The sequence below is a fragment of the Nyctereutes procyonoides genome, unplaced genomic scaffold (genome assembly GCF_905146905.1).
Source record: "Nyctereutes procyonoides isolate TBG_1078 unplaced genomic scaffold, NYPRO_anot_genome, whole genome shotgun sequence".
NCBI lineage: Eukaryota > Metazoa > Chordata > Mammalia > Carnivora > Canidae > Nyctereutes > Nyctereutes procyonoides.
This window is the reverse complement of record NW_026575160.1, coordinates 16,840,561-16,864,434: the sequence shown is the minus strand read 5'-3', so window position 1 is coordinate 16,864,434 and position 23,874 is coordinate 16,840,561. Positions and strand designations below refer to the sequence as shown.

General features: G+C 37.7%; 1 protein-coding gene across 1 annotated transcript in view; it reads right to left on the bottom strand.

The window, feature by feature from the left end:
- ZNRF2 (zinc and ring finger 2) overlaps window positions 1–23,874 on the bottom strand; it is a 96,169-nt gene that overhangs the window by 35,835 nt on the left and 36,460 nt on the right. Inside the window, exon 2 of the mRNA XM_055314583.1 lies at window positions 7,867–7,962. Within this exon, the coding sequence (XP_055170558.1) occupies window positions 7,867–7,962 (96 nt within the window). The remainder of the gene's footprint in view (window positions 1–7,866; window positions 7,963–23,874) is intronic.

Below are 23,874 nucleotides of genomic sequence, written 5' to 3'. Positions count from 1 at the left end.
GATTTTTCACTTGATTCTTATAATAAATCTATTATGAGGTACTACTTCTAGCCCTAAGTTTCTGGGAGAGAAAACAAAGACCAAGCTGACACAGCTGTATGTAGTAGAATAAGGACCTGAAGAACTCAGCAAGCTGAATTCAAAGTTAATACTTTGTTCAAGGTACTGCTGTTTTTTATAACATTTTAAATGCAAATTAGTGCTGCTTTTGAGCAGCTATACATTAAAAGTAGGGCAGTAAAACTGAATTTAGTATCTTATAAAATAGGCATACAATTTTCATAAATGTATGACTGTAACAATGTTTAAGTTTCTTATATGACCATTCCTGATCCATTGCCTTTATAAACACATTACTACACAAAACAAAAAGCATTTTAGAAATGCTAATACAAGTGGAACAAGGTATAATATTTTTCAGATTACTTCAACATTTTTCTCTTTTTATTCAGTACTTGGTTTATGGTGTCTCTAGGTATGATTTCATTTTTATTTATTCTGCTTGGCATCATAATGCTCCCGTAAATCAAAGAATTCCTGTCTTTCAGCAATTCTGGAAGGTTCTCTGCCATTTCCCCTCAAATATTGCCTCTTGCCAATTCCATCTCCTATCTCGCATGCATAATACCTTTTGTATAGCATGTTATTTATACCTTTCGTCTCACGGTCTTTTAGTGAGCCTATGCTTCCAGACTATAAACTTCATAAATATTTCTCTGTTTTCTTCTCTCTCATTAGGTGGAAAAGGATGGCTAGGGTGGGCTGGAGGTGAGGATTTCCCTTCTCCCAGTTCAGTTAGGCTCTGGTTAACTAGTTTTCCCTGAGGCAAGCCTTGTTGAGAACAGTCCTCTGGTATATTTCAAAATGGTCCCTTTCCCCCCAACCCTTACCAGAAGCAGGAGGGGATTCCTCTCCCATATTTATGATGGGAACCTGGTCAAGCTCCTGGAGGAGAATCTTACAAAACCGTGGAGGCCCCACTGTGACTTGGTCTTCGTGGAGTTTTAAACTCTCAGATTTGTCTGCACTGAGCCCCCAGCAATCATCAATTACAGTTTAGGTTTACCTACCCTTGGCACTGGTTTCCTGCACTGGTTCCGACTCCTGAGCCTCTGCTCCAGTAAGCCAAACCTGAGATTCCTCTGTCTCTGCAATCACGGTGCCCTCCCATCTCACGAACCAAGAAAAGTTATTGGTTTTTCAGTCTGTTCGGCTTTTTACTTGTTGCTAGGGCAGAGTGGCTACTTCCAAGTTTCTTCATATGTGGAACTAAAAACTAGAAGTAAATTCCATCTCTTTTTCTAAGTTTATTTTATATATGGTAGATGCTCTTATTCTAGGCTACACGCCATGTACCTCTCTCATATTCTCCACCATTGTTACACTCGGCTTTATTTCCTCAGACCCATCTTACACCTCACTAATTCTCCTTACGGCTCTAATTTGCTTTTAATCTATTTGTTGAGATTTTAATTTCAATAACTAAAGCCTAAAGAGTTCAATTTCCATCTTTTTGCCATGCATCTTTTTTTTTTTTTGCTTATTTCCTATTCATCCTTTATTTGAAAATAAATCTATTTATAGTTCTAAAGTTCTTGAGGGTGGTAATTCTAATCACATCTGCTCTCAGTCCTTGTGTATTTTTAATTTTTCATCACAGGTACACCTTTAATAGATAACAGTATATTTCTATAGGATCCCATGTGGGTTTTAGAATAGTTGTGCTTTTATTTTGCCAGCCTCTTCTAAGGTATCTATTTTGAAATCTCTATAATATAATAGTATAAAGGGTTTTACACTTTCTACTGCCTTCAATTTCACTGCATTGCATGACAATCTATGGTACAAAAAAATAACTTTACTTCAATGCTGTCCTATAATGTAGCCCTTTACCACGTCATTTAAAACTATTAAGAATCCACTTTTAAAAGTTAAAACTCAACCACAGTAACCACACCAAGGCAAATAAATAAACAGAGATGCCAAATCACAAATAAAAGAAACTCCACAAAAGCAAAGGTCACACGAACTCAGACAATGGTAACTAACTACCTCCTTATTTAAAATCCTGCTTTAGGGCACCTGGGTGGCTCAGTCGGTTAAGCAATCATCTGCCTTCAACTCAGGTTATGATCCTGGGGTCCTGGGATTGAGGCCCACATCCGGCTCCCTGCTCTGTAGAGAGTCTGCTTCTCCCTCATCTCCCCATCGCACACCCCCTCTTCCTGCTTATATGCTCTCAGAGGCATGCTCTCACTCTCAAATAAATAAATAAAATCTTTAAGAAAAAAAATCCTGCTTAATGGTTTGCAAAAAAAAATTTTTTTAACCTCAATTATAGGAGATATGCCATTTTCAGAAAGCATCCTGAATTCAGAAAGATTAAAACATGGGGAAGGGGTCTTAAAACCAAGAAAATGTATGTAAGGCAAAAAGCAAGTTTATAATTTAAAAGGAAAACCACAACCACCTGGAAAGCCACAATACCTACAGAAGGAAAAAGTACATTTTTTTCTTACATAGAAAGCCAGGCCACTAGAAAGCTACTTGTGCACACCGGAATCCAAGTCTGACTGCCCAGTGTAATGTATCTTCGATGTTTAAGTCTGTAAGTTACATTCTCTGGCTGACTGCACAGAAGGCGGAAGCCTTTTTTCTCACTTTCATGACAGAACAAGCTCCCTTCCAAGTGACTCAATCTTTCTTCAAATTTGTTTACTTTGACAGCGTAATAGTCACATCTTTCTCGGTCTGCAGAGTCAGGTTTATTCCTGATGATTCTGAAAAGCTCTGCTTTGATTCACTGATAAGTTTATAATTAACTCTCAGAAAAGTAACTCTTAAGTTACACCTCTTTCAAGTACCCATGCACACACATAGTACCAACTACCAATAAAGCAATGATTTCTCAAATACGAATCTTTACTACCCTCAAGCACAGGAGACTAAAATAAAAACTGAACTTCATAGGACAAAAAAACATGGTATCATCCAAACTTTAAGGACCAATAAAATCAAGACTAAGAATTTGCCTACAATATTTATTTCATTTTTTAGTTTTGGTTCTGAAACATTGTAGAAAATGAGGAACAAGGAAATGAAAAATTCTGCACTCATAAAATTTATATTAGCTTCACAGACTACACAATGAATGATTAGGTCCATAAACTAAACAATGAAGCACACACAAAAAAGGGAAAGTATACGAAATAAGCAGTGCTGAGGGACAGAGCAGAAAAATGTTCACCTTTAGCCCAGAAGGCTGACCTATAGCCTGCATAGTTCCGATAAGGATCAAATATGGACTGGTTGCTACATTCGTAAGGGGGTCTCATGACTGTATATGTCACCGACAGTTAATATCAAGCTGAATGATAAGCACCAGAGAAATCTTGTGAAAGTGGTTTTCGAAAGTCAAAGAAACACTGATGATCTAATACTGTGTGTTCCCTCCCTCTTGAACACTAAGCATATACCCAGCCGCTTCACACAAAGTGCAGCTCTTACTGCCTACAGGTCCTGTCCCTGTACTACTTAAATGAACTTACTAAGCTGCACCGTAAAATGTCTCAAGAGTTCTTTCTTAACTGGCCCGGCACACTCAGTGATCCTGCAACAGGCAGTCCCTGACTCATGGGTGATCTATACAGATGAATGCTCACTGTGGAACTATGAATTTTTTTCCATTTGCCAAAACACCATCTGCAATAGATAACCACTCTCATCATTCTGAATCATTCCCTGCCAGACCGCCTTGGGCCTCCTACCTGAACCTCTGCTGAGCCAGCTGCCTTAACCCTGAGAGCTTCAACTTAGCCCATTTTCCTTTTCAGTTACCAAGACTTGAGTATTTGCATATAGTATTACAGGTTAAAGAAGAAAAAAAGGAAATTATTGTGAGCTAGTCTGGAAACCAAACCAACATTTAAAGTAACATCTCTGAGTATAAATCTAAAATTCTGAATCACCAGCTTCTATTTAAATTTCTGAAATTCATCTTATTCTAGAGATGGACTATAAATACATCCAGCCTGAAAAACAAGCCCAACTAATCTCCTTGCTGTGAATATTTATACAGTTAAATTAATATACATTCAACAAATAAATTTCCAAATTTCAATTCCAGTTAGTGTAGGAAAGGATGTAAAAGGTGGAACTTATTAATAAGCACTATGCTGAATAGAATTCTCAATTGAGTATCAACACAATTTAAAGGCTCCATCTCTCTCCACAGAATCAGTTTCCAGGAATTCAAATATGAAGTTATAAAAAGTCCAAGTGACTAACAATTCCATTTCAGAGACTCTGAATCACCTTGCTCTAAACTTTATAGTAATCCTAGATGCCTACCTTAGGCGTTAAAGAGACCAGTTTTCACAAAGCGTCATCACCTGTGATAGAGATTTGGGAGCCTGAAGCGTAACAGAATATGCTACCACAAAATAAGCCTCTTTGGTATAAGGATTATTTTAAAAGACTGAAAAACAGACACAGGAGAAGCTCTGAAAACAGAGTAAAAATTATCCTTTTGTAAGAGAAATTTACATTTATAAAGGAAATCTGTTTGTAAGGGTGTCTCTCTTTCAGCACCAGGAAGAAAAGACTGACTCTAAATCCTAAGAGAATACTGCAAGACAATCTCATCTATGGAGAAGGAGCAGACTTAAATATGCATAACAAACCCCTTGTTTACCATGATTCTCCTGGTAACCTCCCACAATTAGCCACTCCCAAACCCACCCTTACTTTGTCTTTAGCTGAAAATGGTATTCAAACACACATTCTAGACCATCTCAGAGATTTGCTTCTTTTCCCCTGGGTATCTCCCATGTATACAAGATTTAACCAGGTTAAACTTTTGTTTTTCCTCTTCTTAATCTGTCTTTTATTAAAGGGCTCGCCAAGAACTCAGAAGGGAAGAAGGATTATTTTTTTCCTTCCCTGCGGGGTTCTGCCCTCAAAAGAACGTGGTGTAAGAATTCCCACAGACTGTTATGGGGAAGCATATTGTGCATTAGCCACCACTGTCTAATCTAAATCAGTCAAAACTCCTCCTTCTTTTACCACAGCTGGCCACTTGTCTCATGTTTAAAACTTCAAGAGCCACATATAATTTTTATGAAGAAACTGTTTTGGCTGCTTGTTTCAAATGTTTATGAACACTTAATATATATTTAACAAATTAAAAAGTTTCAGATTTACCTATTATAAAGTAGGTAGCCATTCTTAAAAATATTTGCGACTTTGCTTTTTGCATTAAGTTTACTAACTTCTGGACTGGAAGACTATCAAATACTTAAAATCTAAATCCTTGGGTTTATAGTGTTCAATAACAAAAATTCAACTCAGTAAATTTTAAAGTCTGATTGGCTTTATTAATCAGTGAATTAGGCAGCATCCTATCTAGCAAGTAGACGGGAGCTCCAAAGGGCTACAAGAAAGGAAAGGTTTCTAAAGGTAGAGAGGGAGTGGAAAAAGGAAAATGATTAGCAAAGAATCCATTGTTTTAGGCAAGGTCACCCTTCCAAAGGGAAGTGAAGGGGTCTATCATCAGATTTCCAGTGATGACCAGGAAATTCTCATGTTGACTGCTTAAAGGCTACATTTCTGAGGGGCTGTAACTGCAGTTAGGCTAGGTATTAAAGTCCTGGTTTACTGAGTTGGTGCCTTGATCTAAGTGACACGATCTTGGGCCTGTAGGTTCCTTTTTAACAAAAAGTATCCCAAGCAGAATATTACCTACTGGGTCTTGAAGATATCTTCAAGACACCAAATACATGAGCTAGTAAAAAAAAAACCTTAATGACTTGAGTCCAGTTAAATCAGGAAATCAAAAACTGACAAAATCAACATTCACAAAGACTGTACTGTACATATATCACACAAAAAGTAAATGTACTGAATACTAAGGTTTTATGCAAATATAGTCAAGGAATTAACATTTTGCTTTCAAAATTCAAGGCTAAATTCTTAACATTTAAGGGTTTTTAAGACACATGTAATAAACATAATAATTATGAAGGGTAAGGATAAGATAATTGAGTACAAATGAGAAACAGGCCCAATCACTTTTATCTCAAATTTTGAACCTGAGAATGCTATTTTATTTTTAAGTAACTGAATTGTAACTGTAGTATGCAAATTAGCCAATTCAATTTCACAATGCAAAGAGGTTTGGATATAATCAACAGGTACATTTACTATTCAAAGGAATTGCTACAATCTCCTTTTGCTTATTCTTTGGAAAATAAGTGGGAAAAAAGAGTTCTATTGTCACTGATGTAGGAAAAGACATTAGGGTTCCAAGCCATTGGTTGAGAAAGAATTCTTGAGACGTCTTTGGTGCAAAAAGGTGGTTTTATTAAAGCATGTGGACAGGACCTGTGGGCAGAAAGAGCTACAGAGGGTTCATGAGGAGTGGCCCACTGTGGACTTCCAAGTTGGACTTCCAACTTCCAAGTTGGACTTCCAAGTTGGGAGGGGGTTAGGGATAGCCTAAGTCTCTGAGGAATTTTGGAAGCAAGGTTCCAGGACCTTGAGGGGTTAGCTCTTGGGAAAAAGTCATTTATTACCATCTAATAAAACCTGAGTCATGAGACCCTTCAGATGTATAATTGGTGGGTCATGTGCTTAGGGGATGATTGCCAACATGTATCTTAGGGGTAAGAGGCAAAGGAAGTTTCCAAAGGAATTTTTTTATGTTCAAGTAGACTTACAGGATCCTGGGGATTGGGCTAAGACTGCCTTTTGCTCTTACCAAAGTATTAACATCGAGGCAGTTGAGTCCCTAGAGGAAGGTCACTCTGCCTGTTTCAGTGAGCTGTAGGCAGTCAGGAAATATAATAATTTTTCTTCTGCCTTTGTTTCCCACATCAGCCACTACTATACTAGTGTGGCTGAAGCACCACTGCATTAGAGAGAGATTCCTAAAACAGTTTGCAAAAAAGTTAGTCAAGGTAACATGTCCATTTCAATATTAAAGTCTACCCCTCACCCCAGCATTTTTGTAATCTGGGGAGAAATTTCAGATTCTTAACTAAGAGCCACTACATTGATTAACCTATGGCTGATGCTAGGTTGTAGGATCCATCTCTGTTTTATTCACTGCTGTATTCCAAATTCCTAACACTACACCTTATACTCCACAGGTTCTCAAAAGACATGTACTGAGGGGTGCTGGGTGGCTCAGTGGGTTAAGCGACCAACTCTTGATTTCACTGGGGTCATGATCTCTTTAAAGATAAAAGGGGGATCCCTGGGTGGCTCAGCGGTTTGGCACCTGCCTTTGGCTCAGGGCGCGATCCTGGAGTCCCGGGCCTGAGTCCCTCGTCGGGCTCCTGGCATGAAGCCTGCTTCTCCCTCTGCCTGTGTCTCTGCCTCTCTATGTCTATCATGAATAAATAAAATTTTTAAAGAATCTTTAAAGATAAAAGGACATCTGTTGCATGAAGTCAACCTTTCAATCGGCTTCACCGTTTACTGGTGCTCTTCCTGCTTATTCTATTTTTTTTTTCTGCTTATTCTATTTAAACCAAATATTACATTTGAAAAGTCCCTGAAATTTCTTATAGGCTTCTGAAATTTGTCTATTAATGAAGTTTTGAAAAAAAACAGGAATGAATCATGTGATTTTGTTTTTCAAGTCTATTTCAAAAAGTACCAAAGCTACACTGAAAACTCTTCCCTGGGATTTTAAATGTCTGGAGACTGTGGTCATGAAGGAACAGTAAAGCCAATGTACCAAACCTAACTAAAATACCAGTTAGCTCCAGGGTTCCTTGCCTTTTAAATTTCACCTAAAACATAAAATTCAGAAAATCTATGGTAATTCTAATTTAAAATAGTATTTTAAAGCACTGAACTTACCATTATAGGTTATTCTTGGCTTTGTTAAACACATCACAAGATGCAAATCCATTTCATCTGAAGGTACAAATTTTGAGCATACAGGGCACTTAAATCCTAAAAAGTAAAAGAAATCCATTTTACTCAATTATTCTGAATATACAATTCCATTTTTTAAAAAAGCATCAAAGACAAAAAGCATTTCAAATTTCAGTATTACAGTAATAACTACTTAATTGCAAGTTACGTTGGGGAAAAAGAGTTTAAATATAACGGACTTCAATCAATTTACAAGGACCATCCCATTTTAAATAAAACAAACACAAATGAGAAGAATTAGACTCACTACAAAACTCCCCTAACTTTTTCTAATGTATGGGCCCAGTGATTCTTGTTTCTATTTTTTTAAAACATTAACTAAACTTCTGATTTTGTGGAAATTACCTTTCCCAGCTTCGTAGGGCACAATCTGAGTCACAAGGTTTTACAGTTAGATAGTACCTTTGAAACTATTCTACTCCACTGACCTTTTAGAAATTATTCTGATGAAGAAAGTCAACATCGGCAAAATCAGGACTCCTGTCTTCCAGTATAATGATCTTTCTCCCACACTATGCTACTAGTCACAAAGCAAACTGAAAATAGCATCAAGTAGGGCAGATTTCCCAGTCAATTCTAACACTTAAATATTAGCTAGTTTCCCACAATATTCAATCGGCACTACTTGCCTAAAGTAGTCTACTAAAAATAAACTGGTATACTGAAATAGGGAATGTGCTCTATACTCAGCTCTATCCTACTCCCTCATTCACCAGGAGAACTGCTCCTTACTGTTGCCTTGCTGCCCCCCTGTCATCCCTAAACAGACCTGAGCAGCACTGGACACCTGAGACTTAATGGAGGCAAGTTATAGTTTGGCTAGGAAAAACAATTCAGAAGTGGCACAAAAAGATAGTCTGGGCCAATCTGTTTTCCTTGGAAACATGACAAGAAACAGCAAGAGAGTACACTCATCAGCTGTAAAGAGCGGAGGCAGAAAGGTCACATGTAGGTAAGAGAGAGACCAGTGGTTCATGTAAGCTGAACTTATAGGAGAACAGAAACTACTGGCCAGGAGAGGACAATGGTGTGCACAGAGATCTCGGAGCCAATGTGCTATGAGAGACAAAAGCTAATGAAGAAGAGTAGTGAAAGAAACTCAAAGTCTGACAGCACATGTTTGTTTAGAGGCACCTTCCTCTTTCATTGTGGCTTAAATACACTGTTATCAAACGTGTCAGACTAGAATCACACTTCATGTAGAACTGTATACAAATTAGGAAAAGAAATACATGATTTTTGAACACTGTTTGTCACAATGTATTAAATGCATTTTTTAAAAAATGAATAGGGGCGCCTGAGTGGCTCAGTTGGTTAAGCATCTGCCTTCACTTCAGGTCATTGAGCCCAGCACCAGGCTCCCTGCTCAGTGGGGAATCTACTTCTCCCTCCCCCTCTGCCCCCATTGTTCATGCTCTCTCTCTCTCTCAAATAAATAAAATCTATAAAAAATAATAATAAAAGGAATAAAAGTAAACATACTTCCCCTTCTCAAAAACCACCAAAATGAAAAGGAAAGGAAATTCATCTAAAATGAAACTACAGGGATGCCTGGGTGGCTCAACAATTGAGTATCTGCCTCTGGCTCAGGGCATGATCCTGGAGTCACAGGATCCAGTCTCACATCGTGCCCCTTGCAGGGAGCCTGCTTCTCCCTCTGCCTGTGTCTCTGCCTCTCTTTCTCTCTGCCTTTCATGAATAAATAAATAAAATCTTAAAAAAAGAATGAAACTACAAAATAGCTATAATCATCAAACACAGACTATACCAATATAAGGAAACTTATAGCAAATGGGGATAAGACAGACTCTCAAGTAGCATTCGTATTTCAAGGACCAACCAACAATCTTTTGCTTGGAACTATAAAAAAATTTCTTCCCTTGAAATTAAACAGGACATAAAAGAGGGCAAAAGGCAGCCAATTTTCTAACTATTCATCATAATCATCTGAGTTAGGCACATAAATTCTAAATCACCAAAGTACAATACTGTGAACTACTGAGAACTATCCAATTGCTCACAAAGTAAAACCTAAGGAGAAAAAACTCAATGTGCACAGAACCACCCAAATTTCTAGTTAAATACAATAAATTAATGTTTCTTTTTCCTCCCATCCACTGAAAGAGAAAATAAAATAAAAATAAGATAAAGAAGAACTTGAAAGGAGACAGCAGATGAGAAAACAGACTACCAGGACTGAGAAAACAGACATTCTAAGTGTCTATGGAAGTCAGTCAATTCTTACTACCTAATTCTCAAAGAACTCTTCAATCTATACCTCCAAATGACTTCCTGAGACAAAGTCTGGGGGGGGGGGGGGATCCTATGTCCTTAATCCAGAACATATAGCAACTAGAAGAAATTACAGTTGCCCAAGTATAACAAGAGAATGAAGGCTAAGTATAGAATAAAAGACCCAAAATAGAGTGACTTGAGGACACACACACACAACAAAGAAAACACAGAAATAAATGGTCTACGTACAGAAAAGGGCCCCTCTGCCAATTTCCTTTACTCTATCTTTATCAAGAAATTGGTAGATTCTTCTCTTAAATCAAAAGGTCCCACAGAATGAAACATTGTCTGTTGATAAACCCCAGCCTTAAACACAAAGCTTCCAATTAGCTTTTCAGGGCCTCTCTCATAAATATAACACAATTTTTAAAAAAATGCATGGTTAGGGATCCCTGGGTGGCGCAGTGGTTTGGCGCCTACCTTTGGCCCAGGGCGCGATCCTGGAGACCCAGGATCGAATCCCACATCGGGCTCCCAGTGCATGGAGCCTGCTTCTCCCTCTGCCTGTGTCTCTGCGCCTCTCTCTCTCTCTGTGACTATCATAAATAAATAAAAAATAAAAAAAAAATAAAGATGTTCCTTTAAAAAAAAAATGCATGGTTAAAACACAACACACCAGAAACAAATTTAAAAGACAAAAATATTTACAACATGTATCACAAAAGCACAATATCCTTAATATAAAAAGATTCTTAAAAATTGTGGAAAACCAAGTATCAGAAAAATGGGGAAAAGTTTTAAACAAGGATAGTTAACTGATCTTTAAACAAATGAATAACTGCAGTGTCAGAATAGAAGAAGCACCTTCCTCTTAATCTTAACTTATTCTTAAGTTATTTTTCTTTATTCCCATTTTAGTGGGTTTTAGGAGGGAAGCAAAACACACGTGTTTAATTCACTTTATTTAATTAGAAATTCGGATTAGTTCTTTGTACATACTGTTTTCTCTCCTAAAGCTCTACATTAAGATATCACCACTTACCCCAGATTGGCAAATACTCAAAAGCTTGACAACATACTGTTGGTAAGGCTGTGAGAAAACAAGTACTTTCATATATTCCTAGTAGGAATACAAAATTTTACAACCACTACAGAGGGCAATTTGGCAATATCTAACACAATTACATATATATTTATCTTCTGATCCAGCAATCCTGTCCCCCAAACATAAAAAACACATGCACAGATAGAAAATGCCGGGAAGATGGTGGAGTAGAAAGCACTAGCAGAACTGGCCTCCCCAACTAAATCATTGCATTGGTGGAGTCTGCCTGAGGGAACTATTTTGGAACTCTGGAGTTTATTGGAGCTTGCAACTTCCAGGGGGAAGACCTGAGCAGTACATTGTGGTTCATTTCAGGATTTAGCACAGTAACAGCTATCCTTCCCACCACCCCCACCCCCAGCTACACGGCAGGCAGCAGTGCATTTGTTGTTAGAGCAGCTTACACATAGCCTGCAGGAACCAGGGTGGGTAGAGGACTCTTGTTCTTCAAATACCGGAACCTTGCACTCTGCTGCTTCTGATCAAAGAGGTACAGATACAGCGAAGAATAGTCATTGCTGTTGGACTGCTCCCACTGTAAGGCCCCCCACTCTGGCTGAAGAAACTCCAATGGGATTTAAAGGGCCTATATCCACCTTTCCCCCTTTTATTTTTTGCTTTTTCCCTTTTTGAGAGCCCAACATTAAAGACTAAGAAGAGATTCAAAACTATATATACAGGGGAAACTGAAAAGAGACTCTGTATGCCCAGGGTAAGTCTCAGAGAAGACCTTAAGTTTTTACCTCAGGCTGATGATCCTCAGAGAGTGCCTACAATACATCCCACAGAAAACAATAATGAAAAACAGCAGACACTGGGGAAGGGGAAAAATCTGATTTCCAGAGTTACTACATGATTAGATTCAAGTAACCAGTTTTCAGCAAGAAAAGAAAAAAACTCTAAGCTGTATGCTTAGAAAAGCATGGCCCCTTTAAAGGAAAAATATAAAACTGAAACTGCCACTGAAAAAGTTCTGAGGGCAGATATACTAGCCAAAAATGTCTATCTTAAAGATGTTCAAAAAACTAAAGGAAGATGTAGAAAAGGTCAAGAAAATATGATCAAAATATGAAAATGAAATATCAATAAATAGAAAACCTAAATAGAAACCCTAAAGAAATTCTGCACTTTAAAAGTATCTGAAATGAAAAATTCACTAGAGCAATTCAAAGGCAGATTTGAGGAGGAAGAAATAATCAGTGAATCTGAAGACAGGACAATGGAAAAGATCATGTCTGAGGAATGAAGAAAAAAAGACTGAAGAAAAGTGAACAGAGCTTAAGGAACCGATGGGACACCAACAAACAGAGCAATATATGCATTGTGGGAGTCCCAGGAGACAAAGAGGGAGAGAATATTTGAAGAAATAATGGCTGAAAACTTCCCAAACTTGATGAAAGACATGAATATGAACATCTAAGATGCTCAACAGCCTTCAGGTAAGATGCACTCAAAGGCACCCAAACCAGGATACATTATAAGCAAACTTTCAAAAGACAAAGAATTTTGAAAACAGGAAGACAAAGGTGATCATCACATTAAGGGATCCTAACATCATAAGCAGATTTCTCATGAGAAACCCTGAAGTCCAGAAGACAGTGGGCTGATGTATTTAATGTGTTCAAAGGAAAAAAAAAATTAAACCCTATCAACTAAAAATCCTATATACAGCAAAATTCCTTCAAAAGTAAAGGAGAAATTATAAAATTCCTAGATAAAACAAAAGCTGAGGAAGTTCAGCACCATTAGATCCATCCTAGAAGAAATGGAGGAAATGAAAAAACACTGGACAATAGTAACTCAAAAACATAAGGAGAAATAAAGGTCTCAATATAGGTCTTCAGGTCAAGGGGAACTGTTTTTGAAGAACTGTACTGAAGGAACTGCACCTGAGCAGCTTTATCCATACATATCTGGACCTGACTCCAATAACAAGATCCTGGACTTCAAATTGATGGCTTGATGGGATCAGACTGTGTGAATGCTGGAAAGAGTGCATACACCCTACATATGGAAGGGATGTGAACTGTGATTGCCAGAAGGCAGACTATGATACATTTACAGTCTTCAAATATAGTTGCTCTCAATTTCATGCACCCTGTTTCTCACATTAAGACGACTAATTTTCTTCCCCTTAAATCTGGGCCAGCCTAAATGTTTTTGGTGAATCAAGAGTGCAGAAGTGATGTTCTGGGAATTCTGAGGTAAATCTTAAGAAGCCTTGAAGCTCCCATTTGGACCTCTTAAAATGCTCGCTTTTGGAATACTTCCTTTCAGAACCCATGCTCTAGGAAGTTCTGGCCACATAGAGAGGTCACAAATAGGCATTCCAGTGGGAATGTCAGCTACAGCCAGAAGTGAGCCCTGAGATGACCAGTATCAACTGCCAGGTATACTGAGTGAGCTACCTTGGATGTTGAGTTACTTTGAAATTTCAGAGAACTCTAGCCCCAGCTTCCATCTGCAACTGTTTGAGACTCCAAGCAAGAGCTCCAACAATTGATTCCACTCTACTCATAGAACCTCAAGAGATAACAAATTTAGGTTTTAGGGATCCCTGGGTGGCTCAGCAGTGTAGCACCTGCCTTTGGCCCAGGGTGTGATTCTGGAGTCCCAGGATCAAGTCCCACGTCAGGCTCCCTGCATGGAGCCTGCTTCTCCCTCTGCCTCTCTCTCTCTCTCTCTCATGAATAAATAAATAAAATCTTTAAAAAAATGTGTTTTAATTAAAACCACACACAGTAAGTTATGAGGACACCCTTTGGAATAGCCAAAATACTGTAACCATATAAAAGACATAGTGAAGAAACTATTAGGCATCTATAATGGGATACTATATTATAAAAAGGAAATGAAGGAAGGTCATTATGAACTGATATGGAGAGATACCAAGACTATCTTAAGTGAAAAAAGAGTGCAATGGTATGCAAATTACTGTGCACCAAAAAACAGTAAGAATACATGTACATGTGTGTTATCTGCAAATAGATAAAACAAGGAAGGATAAGCTTCAAACTAAGGTTTATATACATGTTACCTATAGGTAATGAAAGTGTGGCTATAAAAGGGGGGAGGTACTCCTGGGTGTACCTTTTAATAAAGTTTTGGACCTCTGAACAATGTTAATGAACACATATCCAAAAAAACAAACAAACCCCAAGAATTGGGGGGAAATCCCTAATAAAATTAAATATAAATGGAAACAAAAAAATACACACAGGCTTGTGCAGGTACAAATATAAGTATGCATGCGTGCATGCACACACACACACACCCAGATCAGTCCACTAAAAGGACCTGGAAGCAATGACACCTCTGTAGCAAAGAGCAGACTCAGTTCCCAGATTTGGCGGTTCTTAATATCATTCCTTTGTGAAGAAAAACAAGAGCTCCTTGGAGAAAAATCTGGGTTCTAGGTCTGGGGCAGGGAAAGTACAGGTGAGCCTGGAATATATTGTTATGCCAGACTAAGGAAGTGCTCAAAAGTTGATATGAACACATAAAAAGGCAAAGAAGCCAGCCTCAAAAAGCTTCTCCTGGTCAGATTTGGACAACCTGAGAATCAAAATGGATAATGACATAAAAGATCAGAGTATCTTATATTTAAAAAGAATGCAAAAGTAATTATAAATAATTACATTCTGAAAATATCAACCCAAGATCACTAACAAAGATAAAAAGGTACTCTTAAAATGTAGAAACTATCTCACACCTCACCTTAAATCTTAACTTAGTATCACCGACAAAAGGGCAAGCTAACATCTGTACTTCCTGATATGACTCACTGAGGACACAACACGTATGTGTACTTCCACCAAATCTAACTAGAACCTCATTATGAGGAAATTTAGGAAGAGCCTCCAGCCAAAACAAATTCGAAGAAAGTATGATAAAACTATCAACACAGGAAACAAGAGAACTTGAGCACTGCCGAACCCCAAAAATCTTACAAGATTTCTATTTATTTTTCTTTCTAGTTTTGGGGTCCATCTTATGTGTTGGAAGTTTTCCCCAAATTTCCTCAACTGTCCCAACAGTTCAAGATGATACTGCATCCATGAAACAATACACCATAAACTAGGAACACAGAAGCAAACAAAAGCTCTTAAAATAAACTTAGCTTCAATATTAACTTGAGGTAATCAACAATGAACATTTACTATATACCAGGAAATTAAGCAGTTTAGGTCAATTAACTCATTTATTCTCACATCCTTGAATGAGGTACTAATACAAACCCTATTCTACAAATGAGAAACAGAAAGGATGGGACTCCTGGGTGGCTCAGGGGTTGAGCCTCTGCCTTTGGCTCAGGGCATGATCCTGGAATCTGGATGGAGTCCCACATCGGGTTCCCTGCAGAGGGCCTGCTTCTACCTCTGCCTATGTCTTTGCCTGTGTGTGTGTGTGTGTGTGTGTGTGTGTGTGTGTGTGATGAATAAATACATAAATCTTTAAAAAAAGGAAAAGAAAAGAAAAGAAAAGGTAAAGTAACTTACATAAAGTTAAGTAACTTACCTCAAAGGGTAAGTAACTTACATAAGGTCACACAGCTAGAAACTGGCAATGCCAGAAATCAAAGTGGGCTTTTGGCTTCACAGCCTAAGTCCTTCACCATCACTCTGCATATCTTTTTTAATCTCGAAGGAAGTAGAGCCAAAAGTCAAACAGGAGAATAAATAATAAAATCAGAAGATCAATTCAGGTGGTCTAACATTCAACCAACTAGAAACAGACTTGAGAAAAAGGGAAGAAACTACCAAAAACATGATTTCCCAAACTGAAGTTCATGACTATGCAAACTAAAAGAATGTACCCATATAACAAATGAAAATAAATAGCCATACCAAGGTATGGTACTGTGAAATTACAGAGCATTAAGTATAAGAACAAAGCCTGAAAGCTTTCAAAATGAAAAAAGGTGAAAAATATCTAGAACTATTTCCCAGACTTTTACATTTTTTTTGCCTTTCATGATACTAATATTTTGAGAGTCTAGTTATCTGCTTTTCAGAATCAGAATGGCATCAGTCTTCTTAATAGCAACACTTGAAAAGAGACAAATGAAGTAATAACTTTAAAAGTCTGAGAATTATTTCACTTAGACTACATATCCAAATTATTACTAGTCACACTTGACTGATACATTTTATCAAAGCACTTTCCTTCCTATGCACCCTCAGGCAATTTCTATAACACATGGTCCACTGAAACAAAGGAGCAAATAGAAAAGAAAAAAAAGACAGAGAGAGAAAGACACTGAGATAAAGGAAATGGGTGAGGTGAAGGGAAATCCTTGGGTAATTGTCTAGAAGGTATTTGGTCCAGATTGGAAGAGGAGAGTAGAGGATCTAGGAAAGGGTGGGAAGTGGTAGAGAGTGAACAGATAAGGTTTCTTGATGTGTTTTATCAGGTGGAAAACAGTATTGTGTTCAGACAGTTTTATAACTCTTTTGCAAATTTGGGAAGAACTGACAGGAATTTTAAAAATCAAGTAAGCAAATAGAGGCAATTTCTAACTACCAAATACACAACAGGAATGTAATCTATAAACAATGAATATCAAGCAGATCATCATTTAAAAAGATGTTCAAAAGGTAGAAGGATAAAAATGAAGACAGGTGATATATATATATAGTAAGTCCTCATCTCTCTAATAAGTACTTAATAGTTAACATCTAAAAAATTACAAAGAATATAAGCATATTACTTATATGTATTGAAAATAGTTGTTTCAAGAAAAAAACCTGGGAGCTGGGGAGAATTGAGGCAAGGGAATAATAATTTTTATTATAAGACTAAAAGTACTTTTTTCAAAATATACACATATATTACTTTGATTTATTTTACTTAAATTTTGATTTAATTAAGCCTATTTTGAAGGAAGGAATGTCTTCAGAGCACAGGACACATCAGCCTAGTGAAAGAGTGTTCTGCTAGAACATATTCGATTTGAAGCTGCTGCCTTCCCTAGATCACTTTCTCTACCCTCTCCCCACACTGTTCTTCCCTTGACAACAGTCCCAACAGAGACTGTTTCTCCCAATGGAGAAGTGACTCCATTCTTTGATGAATAATAATAAAAAAGGGTTCAGTATAGGACCTACATGCTATGAATCCACCATACTAAAAAGGCAGATGACTGAGACAATTTAAAGAACTCCGGAAACAGCTATTATAGTTCAAAAAAAAAAAAAAAAAAAAGCTAGTGATGACATCACTGACATAGAAAGCAGAGAGTTATGGAAAAACGAAACAAAAATGGCAGTAATCTGAAAAAAGAAAAATTCATGGAAAACAAAGGCTAACTGCTTTCCCCAAAATACAGAATGTAATCAAAAGAACAGATCAGGGATGCCTGGGTGGCTCAGCGGTTGAGCGTCTGCCTTTGGCCCAGGGCGTGATCCTGGAGTCCCGGGATCGAGTCCCGCATCGGGCTCCCTGCATGGAGCCTGCTTCTCCCTCTGCCTGTGTCTCTGCCTCTCTCTCTCTCTGAATCTCTCAAGAATAAATACATAAAATCTTAAAAAAAAAAAGATCAAAATGATAATAGACTAAAAAAAAATTAAAAAAAAAAAGAATCGAATCCTAGTGACTACCTAAACAGAAAAAACATAAGATATCTATAATAATTGAGGAGTAAGGGTGGCAGAAATCTCACTAGTCTCAGAATTATCCACAGAATACAGATATTACTTTGGACACACTTTTGTGCATGCCTGGGAGGGAGGGTGTCTTCAGAACACTTAGAAGGGAGAAAAAGTAGGACTTAAATATATATCCTCAAATACTTAAAGACTCAAGACCCATTCAAGAGATTAATAAATAATTCAGGAATGGACAAGCTGTGGTGTTTTATATACACACACATAGGTTATGTATACTACATACAATATTATTTAATTTAATTGAAGAAATCATTGAAAACTGTAGGAATTTTTGGTACAGTTTTCAATCATTGGTATGGCATATAAATATTAAAAATGCTGACAAGGTGAAAATGATAGAACCACCCCAAACTGGGAGGAGAATGTTACGATCATGTTTGTATATAAAAAGGAAAAGGAAGGGGAACCTGAGTGGTTCAGTCCACTAGGCACCTGCCTTTGGCTCAGGACATGATCTCAGGGTCCTGGGATCAGCCCACATCAGGCTCCCTATTCTGCAGTCTGCTTCTCCCTCTGTCCTTCCCCCCCACTCATGTTTGCACATGTGAGCTACTCTCAAAATCTTAAGAGAAAAAAAAGGGAGGAGGGGGAACTGATGGAAAAGAATGGACAGTAGAAATAAGCCAGATAACCCTGGTCTTTTTTTTTTTTTTAATTTATTTATGATAGTCACAGAGAGAGAGAGAGGCAGAGACACAGGCAGAGGGAGAAGCAGGCTCCATGCACCGGGAGCCCAACGTGGGACTCGATCCCGGATCTCCAGGATCGCGCCCTGGGCCAAAGGCAGGCGCCAAACCGCTGCGCCACCCAGGGATCCCAACCCTGGCCTTTTAAAGCAAAATACAGAGGTGAATGTACATGAATGTTACTATTCCCCGTCTTTTATCCTTCACAGCTCTTAGATTGTTATCAAAGCTCTACTTGGGTATCCTCCTTCTCCAGAAATCTTTCTCTAAATGCTCCATCTCAGAGCTGATCTAATCATTCCTTCCCTCTGTATTTCTTCTATCTGTGCTTTGATGACACTTCCAATACTATAATGTTGAACATGGGATGGTAATTACTCGTGTCTATCTTCCTGTTAGCTTAAATGGTCTGTAGTATTTGTACTACATTTGTAGTATAGACCTGGGTACAAATCCAGGTCTACCACATACAAACTCTGTAACCCTGGGGTTGGCACTGAAGCCCCTCTCTCAGAAGCTATCAACCTACTACTAACCCTACTGATTACTAATGTCCTCGACTCAAATCTGGTACTCCAAGTTTTCCCAAAATTAAAAGTATTCCTCTACACTTTCCCTTAAACAAAGCTCTATTCCTTCTGATATCAATTAGATAGTTGAATTGACTACTACAATTTAAAAGGAAATGACCAATAAGCTAAAAACTTAAGTATACCTGCACTGAATAGGGCAATGGATGAATCAGTAGCAGAGGCCTGTGTTGTGGGAGATATTTACAGCAGGTGACCTCCATCTGCTACACCAAACACCCCAGGTAATACAAAATAGTGCACTTCCTATTTTCAATAATGGAACTGAAGAATATTAAAACAAAAGGAGTCCACTGGCTCTCTTGGTTTAAATTGCTCACTTGAAAAGAACAGCAACCTAAGTGCAAAAAAATCAAGTGTGACAGAATTTGGCTCTTCCAATTCCTAAGCTATCGAGGTTTTTACCACAGCTTCTGGCTTTTGATCATCTTTTACATTACTGCACACAAACACACTCTGTTTTCTCCTACGCTGGGCTTTTCAGATAATTGTTAACGATTACCCTAGTACAAATTTGGTGTAGCCAATTTATTTTATTTTATTTATTTATTTTTAAAGATTTTATTTATTTATTCATGATAGTCACACAGAGAGAGAGAGAGAGGCAGAGACACAGGCAGAGGGAGAAGCAGGCTCCACGCAGGGAGCCCGACGTGGGATTCGATCCCGGGTCTCCAGGATCACACTCTGGGCCAAAGGCAGGCGCTAAACCGCTGCGCCACCCAGGGATCCCTGGTGTAGCCAATTTAATCTTTCCTCCAACAAAATATACCTATTCACACCTGTATGCTCTTGCTCTTAGCCAATATGGCTTGTTTTTCTCTAATTTTATTAACAATCTGCTCCTATTTGTTTCAGCCCAGATCAAGTCTCACCATTGCAATGAAACCTTTTCAGAGAACTCAAAACCATGTATCCATCTCTGTTCTACATTTCGTTTACTGGTAACAATCATTTGATATATATCATCTACAATTTCTTCCATGTAGATTTTATTTCTGAAATTGGATTAATATCTGTGGGACAGAAATCGTATATTCTAAGTGTTCTACTCAATCACCCTACCCTAGCATCCAGCTAGACTTATAGTTGACTCAGTAAGTACCTAAACACATGTATGAATGGACTGTATAGTTGGTCTTGATTCTACAGAGGCAAGAGTTATGCAATTAAAAGCAGATTATGGGGCAGCCCCGGTGGCTCAGCAGTTTAGCGCCACCTTCAGCCCGGGGTGTGATCCTGGAGACAGGGGATCAAGTCCCAGGTCAGGCTTCCTGCATGGAGCCTGCTTCTCCCTCTGCCTGTGTCACTGCCTCTCTCTCTGTCTCTCTCTCTCTCTCTTTCTCTCTGTCTCTCATGAATAAATAAATAAAATCTTAAAAAACAAACAAACAAAAAAGCAGATTAGGGAATTCTAACTGCAGTTAATAGAGTCCTACCCATTGTTTGCAGGAATGAACAGCATTTTTTTTTAAATTCAGTTTAAAGGTAAATTTGTTCTCAACATGCCAATAAGTAAAAACATGCCAATAAAAAGAAAGATCAATAAATCAACTTCCATAAGCAAAGTTTTACAGCATATACAACATTAGCCATACAACAAAAGGTTTAGAGTGTAAACTGAAAAGAGATTTCATTTGCCAGTAGGACCTATTCAGAATTTGGCAAATATTGGATTATCTGTTATGAAAAATTTCCTCAGAAAATGAAAGCCAAGTAAACCTAAGTAACTACCAGCAAGATGAGTTGCAGGCTATTTTCTAACGATCACATTTCTCTAATAAGCAAAATTTCTGCTATATGAAAAAAGATGCTCAAGCCAAAAGGAAACATTTAAGTAAAACTTATATTGTTCAATAATCACAGCTACATAATAAGGGACAAAAATATCTCTAACAAAATAAAAATGGCAGGATAACAAATGTTCCTACAACACAATGTAGAGTAAGTTTTAACCTTGCTCAACAAGCATATTTACCAGGTTAAACGTTTAAATATCAAATTCTATAAATCATCAAAAACAATCCTTGATGAACCTACAAAACAAACATCAATATACATCAATTTGCATAAAAAACATTCCTAAAAAAACTTAGTTTTTATCAAGGTCATATTTTAAGTCTATTAGGGAAAGTCATTATTTTCTATCTACCTATTTGTGGTAATTCTATCACTTTATTCTTTTTTCAGATACATAATATACATATATATTTTTTAATTTTGCTATTTGAGAGAAAAAGAGAACCAGCCAGGTGTGGGGCAGAGGGAGAGGGAGAAGCAGACTTCCTTCCCACTGAGCAGGGTGCTGACATAGGGCTCTATTCCAGGACACCCCCAGGACCCCAGGATTATGACCTGAGCTGAAGGCAGATGTTTAACCCAGACTGAGTCCTCCAGGCACCCCAGAAGTACAATTTTTTTATGTTAAATATCAGCACACTGGAATGATTCATAAAACGTACTACTAGAGTTTAAATATGCTCTAAAGGTTTCTTTGTAGCTTAAAACGGGGAAGGGGGATAATTTCTTTTCCCTCTTTTGGTAAGATACTTGTGGGACTGGACATTTTTATATTAAAACTACACTAGGTGCAACAAACAACCCCCTCAGTGTTTAAATCTGTTTGAATGAATTAAGAAATTAGCCCGTCTTACATAAGAATGCTAAATAGGGTATGATGTGATTACTCTTCTTAAACAGCTAGAAAAGGGGAATAGAACAAGCAAACAGCTATTCAGAATGGTAGAAAAGTAAACTTAGAACTATGGCAGTATGGGACAGGTCAGCTCCCATGGAAAACTAAATAAATTCCATGTGGTGATAAAAACAAGGTACCTTTAATTTATAATATAAGAAGGTATGCCAATAATAGTATAAGGACTGAAGGATCAGTGGTTTAACTAGTACAAATGAGCCTTATAAAATTCAATATATTGAATATCTTCTGTCATCAATGAACCTCAAAATGGCCACACATCCAGATTGGGGTTGGAAGGTGGTGAAGCAAAGTACAGAACGACCAAAACACAGATGAAGGGAAGTAAGCAGTTTTCATAACTATCAGGAAAGGAGGAAGAGGCAGCCTCAGTGTCAGGGGTAATTTAGTCTCTACTTCTTTGGGGGCAATTTTAGAGACTTGACTATATTATGTGTCTCAATCTATTTATATAACCAAATACCAGAGACTAGGTAGCTTATAGACAACAGAAATCTATTTCTCACAGTTCTGGAGATGAGGGTACCATAACCACTGAATGAGGTCTTCCTGGTCAGAATTCTCTCTGTAACCCCACAGGGTGAAAGGGGATGGGGAGCTCTCTGGAGCCTCTCCATAACTGCACCAATTCCATCCCTGAGGGTCCTACCCTCCTGACCTAAGTGCCTCCCAAAGGCCCCACCTCCTAATACCATAGCCTTGGGCACTAGGTTTTCAACATAGGAATTTGGGAGGAACACAAACATTCAGACCATAGCAGCATTCAAGGCACCTTTGGAACAGAGAATGAGCTTCAACAGGAGTCAGTCTATTTATTTGTTTATTTTCATATACAGGACGACAGCCTCTGCTCTGCAATTTTTCTCTCAGTTGAAGGTGGGGATGGGAGGAGTACTGCAAATACGAAGTATCTGCTCTAGGAATTCACACGATAAATGGAGAAATAAATGCACCTCTGAGCCACAGCTTTTTATCTAAAACACAGTTCAGCTGTATAATGCCCACTAGTCTATGGGGTCATACATATGAGCAATATGTTTTGCCATGGCCCTAAATAAACACAGAGGTCAAATGAAGAAAAGAAAAATTTAAACTATAGATTTCAGAATTATGACAATGAGCTCTAACCACTACAGTTAACAACTGTTTACACTTGCTGGCTTACAGCAAAAAATTAGGATAAATCTATATAGATAGGCCACAGCTAAAATTCTCAATTACCTTAATGTCCCAAAATAGTTGGCTTCTAAAAATACATGTTTCCAAGTCCACTGACTTGCAGAATATGACCAAAGTTGGATAATGAGCTCTAGAAACAATATCAACTGGTTTATAATTATTTATCATCCATTTCATTTCAGGTTCTGTAAGGTCTACATACTATTCCTATCATTTTCAACCTTGTTGTCTCATCATGTTTTAGCTCTCTCAGAAACTGTCAAAGGTTCAGCTGAATTTTACTGAAGGTCTTAAGTCTCTTTAAATTGTAAACGAAAACAAAATTATGGCTCTTACTGTGCAGTAACCAGACTTCATTAGACTAAAAATTTATTCAAGAACTACAAGCACCATTATAGTCTTAATGAAACCACTTGTCAAATGACTTTAGTATGAAATGTTCAAAATATCGTACTTGGTTTTAAAACAGATCTTAAAAAAAAAAAAACCCATATCTTTGTTTCACATCAAAATATCCATTTATTTCAAAGTACCATGCCAAAGTGCCAAAATAGATACTCAATACTTAATAAATGAATGAACAACTATATCCTCCTCCTAATGTATCCTTCATGTTGCCCAAATTTGGGGATAAAGTGTAGTTTTTTATTTTTCTTTCCATAATTTTCTTACTGCCCAAACTAACAATGGCAGCTCTGAACAGGTAGCTAAATGACATTAAAAAAAAAAAAAAGATTTTATTTACTTGAGA